General features: G+C 37.6%; 1 protein-coding gene across 1 annotated transcript in view; it reads left to right on the top strand.

The window, feature by feature from the left end:
• The window catches only part of LOC102487405 (cytoplasmic dynein 2 heavy chain 1), a gene marked incomplete at its 5' end in the record, with an annotated part of 254523 nt that overhangs the window by 214265 nt on the left and 25610 nt on the right, over positions 1–14648 (top strand). Inside the window, one exon of the mRNA XM_006150080.2 lies at positions 3912–4001. Coding sequence (XP_006150142.1) covers positions 3912–4001 — 90 coding nt within the window. The remainder of the gene's footprint in view (positions 1–3911; positions 4002–14648) is intronic.

Genomic DNA, 14648 nt, shown 5'->3' with positions numbered 1-14648 from the left:
GAATAATTTAAGTCCCTTTGTTATTGTAATATAATGTGGCTTCTGTCCATTTATTCTGAAAGATAACAAAGAACTAAAGGTGCTTGATTATTGGAAATTATTTAAGTTTTTCAATTTTTAATTCTTTATAATTTTTTCTTTTCGTTGAACCATTAAGATCTTCTAAGTATTTCCCTATTTAGCATAGCAACAGGTGGCTTATTTCTTAATTAAAATTTAGGTAGGATATGGACATCTAAATATGTAATATATTAAATTCAGTAGTATATTACATTTTGAATTAAGAATATAGCCAGGGAGGAGGAAAATATACCTTGAAATATTTTTATATCTTCTATAAAAATGAATTGTTAAAATTCTGTAGGTGAGGGACCAGCAGTTAGCGTAATGGCTATGTTGCTGGACTCCCAATGTAATCAACCGCGGGTCACGTCCTGGACCCAGTGGCTTAAAACTCATGCCAGGCACGTGTGCATGCGTGCCCAAGATCCCAAGAGGAGAATGGAGGAGAAGGGATTGCGGGGTGACCATTGCCCATGGTGGGGGATGTCTTGCTTTCTGTCTCTCTGTCTCTTTTTGTCTGGCGAGCGCACGCACCCTATAGCAAAAACCTCTCAAAAAAAAAAAAAAAAACTTCTATAGGTGAAGAATATATTTTGCAAAACACACTTAAATTGTATGGACAGTGTATGTCTTGAAAAGTAGTTTAGTATGTTTAATGAAACTCAATGACACTAGCCTGACTTTCACTAAGACAAGAACAGTAAAATATTTTCTGACATTGATCTACTGAATTTTAACAAAAATTGAGGATTCAGTACTGTCCCTTTTATTACAAATAAAATTTTATTTTTTTATTATAGTTCAGTATGACAAGTTCTGTTTTATATTGGGCCATTAGAAAAGTCTTGATGCATTTTTTACATAGAAAAACACTGAATTGATTACTTAAAACTTTGCTAAAAAGGTATTTCTTCTGTTAAGGGAGCTTATAAGAAAAGTTACCGTAAACTTAATAAATGAGGTAGTGGTTAACTTTTATAAGCAATTAGTAACTTTATGGCCTTGATTGTAGTGATGGTCTCATAAGTGTACACTTATTTCTAAACCAGTCAAGTTACATACATTAAAACAGTTCCCTCAAATGGAAAACAATAACAAATAAATGTTTAAAAAAAGTTAAGGTCCAGCAGGCTTCACTAGCTTGCCCACTGCTTACATCCTGGTGTGTGGGCTCGGTTCCTAGCATGTCACAGATGGGTGTGGTGGTTAAAGGCTCTGGATTCTCACATGGCTGACCATGGTTCAAGTCCCAGGCCTGGTGGCTTGCTTTCTCAATTTCCCTCTCTCTCTTCTCTGTCTCCAATCAAATGGGAAATAATAATAAATGAAATTAAATAATTCTTAAAAAAAAAGTTCTCAACCTTCTTGGCAGCAGGGACCAGTTTCATGAAAGAAAATTTAACTAGATTAGAGGTGATTCAAGCAATTATAGTTATTATGAACTTCATTGTTACATTATAATATAAAATGAAAATTATATAATTAACCATAATGCAGAATCAGTGAGAGCCTTGAGCTTGTTGTCTTGCAACTAGATGACCTCCTCTGTGGTCTCCTATGAGAATCTAATGCCTAACTGATCTGAGAGGAGCAGCTGCTCAGGCGCTAATGCAAGCAGTGGGGAACAGCTTATAAAGGCAGAGGAAGCTTCACTGGCTTGCCCACTGCTTACATCCTGCTGTGTGGGCCCGGTTTCTAGCATGTCACAGATGGGTGCTGGTCTGTGGCCCAGGGGCGAGGGATCCCTTTATTAAAATGTTCAGATTTTTGTATATCAATCTAACCTCATTGAAGTGGTTTGTAAAACATCTAATTTTCTTCATGAGCATAGACACTAAACAAGATATTAGCAAATTGAATACAACCATTCATCAAATAGTCTATCATGACCAATTGGGGCTTAAGTGCAAGTTTGGGTTATAAAAATTAAAAGCACACACTGTTTTACAATAATTATAGAGTAATAGAGAGAAATTTAGCACAACCATGGTATCACACACTGCTAAAATGCTGGTGGGACCACGTGGCAGGCCTGGGTTTGATTTCTGGTCCAACCAAAACACTGGACACTGTAGCTTGTGCCTGTAATCCCAGTGACTCAGGAGACTGAGGCAGGAGAATCCTAAATCAAGACTGGCCTAGAAAACATAGCAAGATCCACCTCCCCCCCATCCTACCTTTTTTTATTTTTTAAAGAAAGCAAGCAAGCATGGTAGTACATACCTGTAGTCCTAGCTAGGAAGCTGAGGCAAATAAAATTGAGACAGAAAGACCCTATTTAAAAAAAAAAACAAATGGGGCCGGCAGGTGGTATAGTGGTTAAGGCACTGGACTCCCACAGGGCTGACTGCTGTTCGAGGCCAAGACCTCAGGGCTTAAAACTCAAGTCAGGCACACATGCATGCATGCTCCAAATCCCAGGAGAATGGAGAGTGGATTGTGGTGTGGTCATGGTGGGTGATGTCTTGCTTCCTGTCTCTGTCTTTCCAGCGAGATCCTGGGTTTGCACCCTATAGTAAAAATCTTACAGAAAAAAAACCCAAAAACTGTACTCTCTTGAAATAGACACTATTCAACATCTTGTCATGATAAAAACACACAAGGGACCAGCAGATGACATAATGGCTAGGTCACTGGACTCCCATGTAGTCAAACGCAGGTCCAATCCCAGACACGGCGGTTTAAAACTCATGCCAGGTGTGTGTGTGCACATGCGTGGGCATGCACGCATGCCCAAAATCCTGAGAGGAGAACAGAGAAGGGATAGTGGTATGGCCAGCCCCTCTGGGGGGAGAGGTGATTTACTGCTTTCTGTCTCCTTGTCTTTCTGTCTCTCTGGTGAACAGATGCACTCTATAGCAAAAATCTCTCTCAAAACAAAACAAACACCTTTAGCCAACTAGGATTAGAACTGAACCTTCTCATAAGACAGTTAAATTGAGGTCCACTTTTACCACTTCTATTTCACATTGGACTGAAATCATAACTAATGCAAAAATGAAGAAATAAAAGGCATACAATTTGAGAAGGAAGCCTGCCTTTATTTGCAGAGCATCATCTATGTACAAAATCTGAAGGAATCTAAAAAAAAAAGGTTTAGACTTAGTAAGAATTTTTAAGTGTAGCAAGATTGTGGGATACAAGGTAAACATGTAAACTATTAGTCAAATTCTATATTCTGAAAAACTATTGAAAATTTTAAAAATACCATTTTTAGTATTATCTGAAAGATTACATATCTAGGGATAAATTGACAATGTGCAAAACATTTATTTGCACACACAAAAAAAACTGCAAAATGATGACTGAAATTAAAGATGACCTAAATAAATGGAAAGATACACTGAAAGATATAAATTATGCACTAAATATTGTTTTAACACATAATTGACTATTTTGTATATTACCAGCTTACATTTATTTGTTTATTCAAGGTGCTTTACTCTAATGAAAATTCACTTTTTAGAGAAACATGAATGCATTCTGTGTCTGTCATTTGATTTTAAGGAGCTCAAAGAAAAACATTTTAATGAAATGAATTAACAGTTTTTTCCATCATATTAAGTCTTTTGTGACTAGGGCTAAGATACTAGGGATGCAATTGGATTGAAGTGGGAAAGATCCTGGGTTTGCATCCTGGGCCTCCTTAGGCACCCTGGGCACACAAAGCATGTGTCTAGGAACTGGGTCACAGAAACTAGGGGTGGACTGTGGTGTGAGGACCCTGCTGGCAGTACCTGTCTGTGTCTGTTTCTCTGACTAGTAGAAAAGTAAATAAACTTCAAAAATTTCATTTTTTTATACGTAATATGTATGTATACTTAATTTTGACTTGTTTAAAATTGCAGTGTCCTCTCACATGGCAGAGCAAGTGGGAAGGTCCAGAAGATCCCTTACAGTATCTTAGAGGTCTTGTAGCTCGTGCCCTGGCAATACAGGTAAGACTCCATTATTAGTGACCATGTTGTGTGATGGTGTGACTATTTTAGAATAGACAGGCATATTGAGATAACTTTTTTTGCCAGTTACTAATGAGACTGACATTATGATTTTTATATATAAAGCAGCATATACTCGTTTCTTATTTTGCTGTCTGTGCTTTTGTGTAACAATCTTTTTACAATAAGTATGTGCTGGGGTCAGCAGATGGCATAGCAATTATGTTTCTGGACGCCCACATGGCCAACAGTTCGAGTCCTGGACCTCGTGGGTTAAAAATCACATCAAGCATGTGTGCATGTGTGCCCAAGATCCCATAATGGAGGAGAAGGGATTATGTTGGGATCATCCCTCTGGGGTTGATTTCTCACTTTTCCTCTCACTGTCTTTGTGTGTGTGTCTCTCTCTTCCCAGTGAGCACACATGCCCTAAGTGCCCTAAGGCAAAAACCTCAAAAAAAAAAATCTTCTTTCTACTATGTTTCGTAATTTTTGAGAATTTAGAGAAAAACCCACCATTTTAGTACAGATGGTCATATAGATGGTAACTGAAACTGATTTCTACCTGTGCCTGGTTTACTTTAGGGAGCTGCTTTTTTTCAAATTGATTAAGTCTTTCAGAGCTAGCCTGTCAGATAACTTCATGACTGAGTAGAATAATGAATGGAATAGCAGAAAAAGAGATTTTTTTTTAGGACTAGCAAATGGTGTGAGTGAGTTGGTGCATGTAAAGAACTTTTTTCTTTGTTTTCCAGACTTCCTATCTTCTTCCTCCCTTGCTGCATCTACTGCATAGTCTTCCTCACCACATTAACTGCGACTGTCAGGAGTACTTTGATCTGGATGCAATCTTCATCTTTTTTTTTTTTTTTTTAGTAGTAATTCACACCTTTCCCCTTGTCATCGCTCACTGCCACCCCACCACTGAACCCCCGCAGCGTACACACTGTTCTCTGACAACAACCACATCTCACTGAGCGTGTTGCCCTCTGAAGACTTTCCAGTCTCTTCCTGCTCAATGTTCACTCAGTCTGTCACTTTCTTTCCTGACCTTGGCCATTTCAGCTGAAAGTTCATGAAATAAAACTTTAACCATCCTCTTTTTGCAATCTTTCAGTATCCTTGCTCATTTTCTTTATGCTTCATCCTCTGAAAACCGTTGACCTTGGACTGGTCTGTGTCATCATTGACTCTTTTCACATTGTACATCCAGTCTAGCTAAAGAAAATCCTCTTGCCTCTGCATGTGAAATGTGTTCAGAGACATTTCTAACCACCTTCGCTGATCCTTCCTAGAGTTAAGTCATTATGAGTGCAACTGTCACATGAGTCCTGCTTCCAGGCTTGTCTCTGTTCTGGCTGGTTCTCAACCCAGGAGTCTAAGATGTTCCAGTTAAAGCACAGGTCAGGTTATATCACTCTTCTCTTGGAAACATCCCCGTGACTAGTCACCTCATCTAGAAGTACCCAAATCCTTATAGCGGCCTTCAAGCTCCTTTCAGTCAAGCCCTTTTACTCTCTGATTTCGTCTTCCAGTCTTGTTTCTAGTCTCCTTGCTGTTCAGTGAACACAAATGGCACTCTGTCTCAGGCTTATACCCTTGCCTTTTCCTCTATTTAGAATCCTCTTCCCCAGGTACTTGCTAGGAAGCTTCCTTATTTCCTTCAGGATTTTACTCATGTCATCTTCTCAGTGAGGCCTTCCCTGCCCATGCTATCTCAAATTGTAACTACCCCTCCCCTAATACTTATCGTCTTTCTTTGATTTTTATCTCCATCTAAAATTCTTTGTTTTAGATGTTTTTGGAATTTCCATGTACTTGTCCCCTAAAAATGGGATTTTTTTTTTTTTTTTTTTTTACACAAGAGCACAGGTTTTTGTCTGTTTATTGCTCTATTCAGACCATGTACAACAATAAATAAATGATTTGATCAACCATAAGGTTACCTCCAGGCAAACTGGCAGATCTCTTTTATATTTCTCAACCATTATGGTTTAGTTTCCTGAGCTACATTTTGCAATTTCCATGATTCATTTCTGAGAGTTTGACTTTGACTTCTATTTAAATCTACCCAATAAGCATAAGATAACTTTATTTTATTTATACAATCTAATATTTGAGCCTTGTTTTATTTTCTGTTAAGATGTTAAATGTTAAAAATAGTATTATTGGACCAGCCTGTGACCTGGTAGTTGTATGAACTAGATCCCACATGGCCTATTACACGGTACGAGTACTAGACTTGACCTCTTGAAAATTATGCTAGGGTGTGTGTACATGCCTGAAAGGAGGGAGAAACAGAGGAGAAGCGATTGTGTGGTGACCTACCCCCATAGGGGGGGATGGCCTTCTCGTTTCTTCCGCTCTCCAGCAAGCAAGCGCACACACACCCTCCAGCAAATTTTTTAAAAATGTATTATTTATAAATGCATTATTTATATTATCTTGCTTTTAAATTTATTTTCTGTGTTATCTTATATTGGACCATTGGATAAGTCATGATGTATTTTTCTATGCAAAAATGCATCATGACTTTTCTGAAAGTATTTTAGAAGGTTCTGCAGTACTTTGTATCTCTGGAAAAGGAAAGTCTTCATTTTCCTAACTTATTTGATATTAGTGACTCTCATAGTCTTTAGTATAGTGTTTGTTTTTTTCTTTTTCTAGCTTTTTGCCATAGGACACTTGCACTCACTGGAAAGACAGACATGTGGAGAAGAAAAGTGAGAAAATCACCCTCCATGGGTGTTGACCACACTACATTTCCTTCTCCTCCATTTTTTTTTTTTTTTTAAGGAATTTTGGGCATGCCATATACACATACGTGCCCAGCATGATATTCAAGCTGGTGAGTCCAGAACTCAAACTATGGTCTGCCATGTGAGAGTTCAGTACCTTAAATGCTATACTACCTGCTGGCCCTAGTATAGTGTCTATACATATTAAGTATTTAATAAAAGTATACACAGAGAGACTTTTATAAGCTAGAAGGAAAAGTGTGTGTGGCTTTAGAACCGCCAGCATCTCTCAGCTAGTAAACTTGTGAATATTTATTGAGCTTCGTTAACATGCCAATCAATGTTCTAAGTGTTGGAAATGCACAGTGGTAGGCAAACAAAATTCCTACCAATAGGAATTATTAATTGTAGTAAAAGATATGATACTGGGTCATCAGGAATGTAAGGATGTATTTTTGCCTTTAAAAAAAAAAACCCTAAAAATTGTATCATGACTTTGACCTAATAATATATTAATATTAGAATTGCATCACAAATATATTTTGACCAAAATCATGACATTTATGATTAATTTAGAGGTAAGTTTTAAATTGGATTGTCACCATCACTGAATGAATTGAAGGTATATATCTGAAATTTATCCAGTGAAATATAGCTATTACCATAGCAATAGCATTGCAGAATTTTAAGAGTCAAATTTTGTACAAGGACAGTAATTCCTCAGCACTTTCAGCTGATAAATCCCTCCTGTAGTCAACTATCTTGCTCATTTGGAATACTAAACAGTAGCCTATGGTCCATGATGATCTGCACCTTTAAAGGAGCAGTCTTACAAAACATGCTATTTGTACTGCTTGCAGAAAATAAATCATGGTTCTAGGACTGTGACAATACAGCAACATAATTGGCTTTCGAGATAACAGAATATTTCCTGAATTTCTGTCTGCATCACAGCTTTCATCACATGCATACCAATCTTAGTTGCTTCCTGGAGTAGCATAATAAGATCTTCACAGCAGAAAACACAGAATTAAACTTTTATGACAAGTTTGGCGTCTTCAAGATCAGCAAATTCTAGGAAGCAAACTGTTTTCCCTGCATGTAACCAGTGATGATTAATGATATCTGCTATTTTAGAACCCCAATTTGGAAAAACAGGGTATTTTCCTATTTGAAAATTAGTGCTTCAATGCTTTCCTTGGTAGATGTAGGCATTATTCTGTTTTTTTTTTCTTTTTGTAATTTAAAGATTTTATTAAGTCTTACTTGAACATCATGGATTAATATATAACAAGACAGTTATAAAATGTCTTGTATGTATTACGGTGGAAAAGTAACAAGATGGCTGACAGTTTTTCTGCTATGTTAAGTCTGTCTTTTCAGATACGGAGATATTTCTGAACACAGGATGGAAAGTGGTGAACAGAACTTTGTGTGGTTCCTAAATCAGTCATACCCTTCAGCACCATTGTTCCATCATCAGTGACAATTGCATGACCCTGAAGTAAACTTGCCAATTTTTGATTCCATAAAGTATCTTCCTTTTTTTTTGAGAGGTTTCTGCCATAGGGCGCGTGAGCACGACAGAAAGAGAAAGAGAGGCAGAAAGCGAGAAATCACCCCCCAGCAGGGATGGCCACACCGCAATCCCTTCTCTGCCATTCTCCTCTCGGGATCTTGGGCACGCACGCACATGCATGCCCAGCCTGAGTTTTAAACCACCAGGTCCGGGATGCAAACCATGAGCAACTATGTGAGAGTCCAGTGACATAGCCATTACGCTAACTGCTGGTCCCAAAAGCATTTTCCAGGACTCAAACTCGAACCGTAGTCGTTGCCATGTGGGAATCCAGCACCTTAACCTTCAAGCCACCTCCCAGTGCTAAAGTATCTATTAGATTCACTAGATTCATTTTGTCAGCTATTTGTGGCCAAAAATCTCTTCACATGCAAAAAAAAAAAAAAAAAAAGATTGGTTTCATTGTTAATTTACATGTCATTACATTTTAAAATGAATTTTGCCTGAATATATGTCTATTTTTCTATTATATGCAATATTGAAATAGTCTTTGATCTACTTAATACTCATTTTTCCCATACTAAAAAAATTTGGAAAAATGTTTTTCAGTAATATGTATTCTAAAAAGAATCTTGAACATAAAACCCATAGCTTTAGAAATTCTCAGCTCTCCTCTTCATCTCTGGAAAATTATTGGTAATCTCAATCAATGATTTTGTCAAGTTCTTTTAACCTCTGTACTTTCACAATCTTAAAAAAGAAGTGGGGGACCAGCAGTTAGCGTAATGGCTATGTTGCTAGACTCCCATATAGTCGACCAAGGTTCGCGTCCCAGACCTGGTGGCTTAAAACTCACACTGGGCACGTGTGCGTGCATGCCTAAGATCCCCAGAGGAGAATGGAGGAGAAGGGATTGCGGTGTGGCCATCCCCTCTGGGGGGTGATTTCTTGCTTTCTATCTCTCTGTCTCTGTCTGGCGAGTGCACGCACCCTATAGCAAAAAACCTCTTAAAAAAAGAAAAAAAAAAAAGAAATGGTCCCTGAATAATCATTAGTTTTAGTGTTCGATGGTTTTGAAATTTGGTAAGGAACTATTTGATATCTCAAAAATTGTTTCAATGGAATGTAATGTTTATTAAATAGTTTAATAAATTATATTAGTTTTTTTTCCCTTCTTAAACTGTAAGATGCCAAAGTTGATATTCCATTGTTACCTCATCCTCAGGAAATGGAATGTATTCTCAAGTAATACTTTCTCTTGGAGAACTCAAGGTTAAACAGGACTAAATAACATACAGTTTTGTTCTTATATGTATTTAATGCTGCAAATTCCAGTTATCAGATAATTCTATAACAATCTAGATTTTCAATATAGTCTAGTATATTTATTTTACTTTGTCAGATTATAAAGAAGTATTTCTTGACTAAAATGCTTCCAACATTATTTTTATGTTTACCTATTATGGTCATTCTGTGATACCGTGTCTCGCACTCTTTTTTTGTTTTGTTTTGTTTTTTGGGTCATAGGTCATGTGTACTTGCCAGAGTGAGAGACAGTGAGAGGGAAAATGAGAAATTACCCCTGAGAGGGGATGACCATCCCACAAACCCTTCTCCTCCATTTTCCTCCTGTGATTCTGAGCATGTAAGCATGTGTGCCCAGTGAGATTTTCAAGTTGCCAGCTTAGGGACTCGAACTGTTCTTGGCCATGTGGGAGTGTAGCACCTATTACCTACCGTCTTTCTTTCTTTTTTTTTGGAGAGTTTTTGCCATAGGGTGCTTGTGCTCACCAGAGAGACAGAGAGACAGAAAGCGAGAAATCACCCCCCAGGGGGGATGGTCACGCCACAATCCCTTCTCCTCCATTCTCCTCTCGGGATCTTGGGCACACACGCACACGCGCCCGACGTGAGTTTTAAGCCACCGGGTCCAGGACGTGAACCACGGTCGACTACGTGGAAGTCCAGCAACATAGCCATTAGGCTAACTGCTGGTCCCCCTACCATCTTTCTTAATGATCAGTCTGTTTGTTTATTGAGTTGTAAGTTCTTAATTTTATGTAAAAAAAAAAAAAAAAGAAATTAAGTTTCTAGATTTTTTAAATTTTATTCTTGCAGTAATAAATTATATTTATAATTTACACTGAGAGAATGTCAACCCATACAGCACATTAGGAGTTATTTTCATTTTTAAATTACACTTTAAGGTCTATTTATGTATGATAATTAATAACCTAGTATTAGAAATTAATCTGAACATCATGTCTTCTTGGTATTACTACATTGTTATACTTATTAGATAAAGTAATATCATCTGTGCCTATATATTCGTAATTCTGTTTTTCTGAAATATCAGAACAATGTTAAAGATGAGATGTGTTGGTTGAGCCTACCAGATGCTAAAGGCAAATAACAGATCTTGGCTAAATATTGAAACTGAACTGAACCTTATTTCTAATAAATATAGGGATACTGGAAGGAAAAATCTGTTGATGTAGATTAACAGGGCTAGTGGTGAGTGCCTTGGAAAGCTAACACTTGGGAAAATCTCTTAGGAAGCAATATTAAACACAGACTGGCATGAAGTAAGAGACCAAACCATGAATGTATCTGAAAATCTGGACCGAACGGCCAGCAAGTGCTATGTTTCTGAGATAGAAACGTACTTTTCTCATTTAAGGACTAAATAAGCCAGAGTGGTTAACGCACCCACATAAAAAGATTGCTACTAGAAGTGAGGTTGGATAGGTTGCCAGTGATCATGACATCTGGGTTCATATGGGCTTGGTAAGGACTTTAAACTTAGTCGAAGTGTATGGGAAACCAGTCAGTTATTCTGTTGGTTTGTGAATAGAGTACAGAGAGGAAGAACGGAAGCAGGCTGATCAGTTAAGAGGTTAACACAGCAATCCAAGTGAGGTTTTATGATGGTATTATGAACTATGGTGATGGCTGTGGGGATGAAGTGGTAGGATTTTTATACTGGCCCTGTGGCCTTTACTATAAGGGATGTGAGAGAAGCATCAAACATGATTTCAAGGTTTTTACCTTAGCAACAGGTTGAATGGTTTGCTCAGCTGATGGAGACTAGCAATAGAGCAGATTTCTTAGGAAAATGAGGCGGAGAGGTGCAGTTTTACAAATTAAGACTTTTGATTTTAACATGTTTGGTTTAGATCTCTTTTAGACATCTTGGAAATGTCAGTGAAGTAATGGAAAGTCATTTGAGTATGAGATGTAAAATTGGCAGTGATCAGCATATCAAATGCTCTTAAAACCGTAAATGATACGATTTGAATGTGTCTTCCAAAAACTTGTGTGGAAATGTAGTGTTATCGTAATAGTGTTATGAGACTTAATTTGATTGTGGTGCTGAGAGGTGGAGCCCTGGGATGAAGTCATCAGAGTGGGGCTCCTGTGATCAACCCCTGGTAGCTTTATGAGAAGAGCAGACACACAAGCCTTTTTTAGCCTCTTGCCATTTAATTGTCCAGTGCTGCCTCTGTATGCAGTAGAGTTCCCACTCATAACCAGATATAGCTCCTTAGACTTGGAAAACCATGAACTATTAGGTCCTCAAGAAAGGAATGACATATTTTTCTGTTTTTCTATGCAAAATGCATCATGACTTTTCTGAACTGTCCAGTGCTGCCTCTGTATGCAGTAGAGTTCCCACTCATAACCAGATATAGCTCCTTAGACTTGGAAAACCATGAACTATTAGGTCCTCAAGAAAGGAATGACATATTTTTCTGTTTTTCTATGCAAAATGCATCATGACTTTTCTGAACACCCAATAAGTAAACTCTTTTCTTCATATGGAGTCATCAGAATAGTCCTAACACATTTTTACATAGAAAATTTAAAAAAAAAAAAAGTCATAGCTTTTATGATGACCCAGTGAAATACTCAGACTCAGGCACTCAGTTGTCAGCAACACAATGGACTAAACAATAGCATTGGCCAAGACCGAGCTCTGGTGGCACTCCAGTACTGGGATGTTGAGAACAGGAAGAGTAAGTCGTGGAGACGGGGAATTGGATTACTGAAGTAAGCATGGGAGACAGATCAAGAAACCAAGGCAAGACACTGTTTTAAAAAGGTCTAAGTCATCAACCAAGTCTATTGCTGTTGGTGAGATTAGAGAAGTATCATTGTATTCTATTTGGCAACATGGAGGAGAGGATAATCTTGAGAAAGCTCTCTTATAAAGTTCTGAAGAGTGAAACTCTGGCCTTAAAGATAAGTTCAAGAGAAAATAAAGGGTGCTGTAAAGAAGATAGCAAATACAGCTTGTTTCAGGGAGTTTTGTTACGAGGTAGTACAGAAAATAGGGTGGTAGCTGGTGGGGAGAAGGGCCAAGGGAATATTTTCTGCTGCTTTGGGGGCTTTGCTTTGTTTTAATTTTCCAGAGGGGTTATGTGTGCTCGCTGGACAGAGGTGGGAGGAAGGAGTAAGAAAGTACCCCCCCACCCGGTAGGGCATGGCCATGCAGCAATACATTCTCTATTTTTCCCTTCTTTTGGGATTTTGGGCATACATGCACACACAGCTGTGTCTGGGACTCTCACAAGCTGGCCATGTAGAATCCAACAATCTTAACCACTAGGCCATGGCTGGCCCTTTTTGTTTTTTAATATGGAGGATATTACCATATCTATTTCCAACAAACATGAAAAAGTTGATGGCACAAGAAAAATTATTTTAGAAGGATAGTGCTTGGAAGGCAAGGAGAAATAGGTCCCAGGATTAGTTTTAAATAGCAGCTTGAACTATTCATAACAAAACTATAAATTATAATCACTAAGAAAGCACCCATTAATAAGGTAAACATTATAAATCTCTAGTTTGCCATGCTGAAAATTAATGCTAAAAAGCCATTTCTAATATTCTTTCCTACAGTGGTCTTTGCTCTGAATGAATTCTTTCTGGGTTTAACTCATACAACTTAACTCATTCCTGTCTTTGTAAAAAGTCAGGAGTCAACATAGTTAAAAACCAAATAATGTTATTTTATTTTCGAAATTTTTATCCACAAGGTGGTGGAAGAACATAAGATTCTATTGAATAATATTATCTACTTATGTCAACATTAAGCCTAGAAAGTCAGATTTATAGTTTTTTTTTTAATTCATTTAAAAATACCATGTTTGAGTGGACTCTGTAGAGTTGTGAGTAAGGAGTAAGATTTACTCTTTTAAACATGAGGTTTATTTTAGTTTTTTAAAGATAAGGTGTATGTTTCCATCTGGATGAAACCATGTATATTAGACTGATTTTTGTTACCTATTTATTAGAGAATATCTAGAGGCCAAAGTCTTTCTCAAAGCCTTTATAAGCTTGCTTTTAGTCAGCTGTATCACCTGAGGAACTGTCTTAGTCCGTTTGTATTGTTGTAATAGAATACCCAAGACTGGGTAACTGATAAGGAAAGGGAGTTGATTTAGGTCATGGTTCAGGCTAGCAAGTTCAAGATTTGGTGACACCGTCTGGTCGTTTCTGGTGAGGACCTTCTGCTACTTTAAGACATGGCAGGGGTGTGGGAGGAGAATTGGGTTCATGCAGAAAAGGGAGCAGATGTGCCAAAAAGAGAGGGGCGGGACCAGGCTTGCTTTATGACAACTGTCCTCCTGGTAACTACTTTACTCCCATAAGAAAACACCAATCCACTCAAAAGGTGGAAGCTCCCATGACCAAAATATTACCCAAATGGCTCTCATTAGGCCCTACCTCTATTTTTCATTTTCTTTTTTTTTGGTTGCCAGCAGGCACATGTGAAAAAGAGAGAGAAGCAAGCCCTCAAGGCTAAACTGAATGGCAAAAAACTTGTCAGATCTGATAAAACATGCTCTAATTCTGATAGCTATGAGGCTTCAGGGCTTTGTACTTTAAATATAAAAACACAAATAGGTAAAGAGTAAAATAATGGAAAAAGATGCACCATATTAACACTAACCCAAAGGAAGCTGGTGTAACAATATTATCAGGCAAAATAGATTCCACAATAACAGAATATACATCCTTTGCATATACCCTCAAATCATTTGTGAAGGTGTATCATTTCCTGGGGCCATAAAGCTATTGTCTCCATAAACCTAACATGTTTCAACTACCCAAAGTTTGTTCTCTGATCACAATAGAATTAAATCAGAAATCAATGATTTGTGGAAATTTCTCAGGCACTGGAAAGTAAATACACATTTTTAAATGACCCTTGGGTCAAAGAGGATATCAAAAAGAGAGCTGGAGATGATTTAACTAGATGAAGGCCAAAATGCAACATGTTAAGATTTGGTAGAGCTATGCAGAATTAGCCAGTGCAATCTGTTACAGGAACATTAATAGAATCTTTTTATTAATGCATTCAGGACACTTTTTTTTTTTTGAGAG

The sequence above is a fragment of the Tupaia chinensis genome, unplaced genomic scaffold, assembly GCF_000334495.1.
Source record: "Tupaia chinensis unplaced genomic scaffold, TupChi_1.0 Scaffold000276_1, whole genome shotgun sequence".
In the NCBI taxonomy this organism is placed as follows: domain Eukaryota; kingdom Metazoa; phylum Chordata; class Mammalia; order Scandentia; family Tupaiidae; genus Tupaia; species Tupaia belangeri.
Note: the sequence above shows the minus strand (reverse complement) of the source record. Positions and strands in the feature narration are given on the sequence as shown.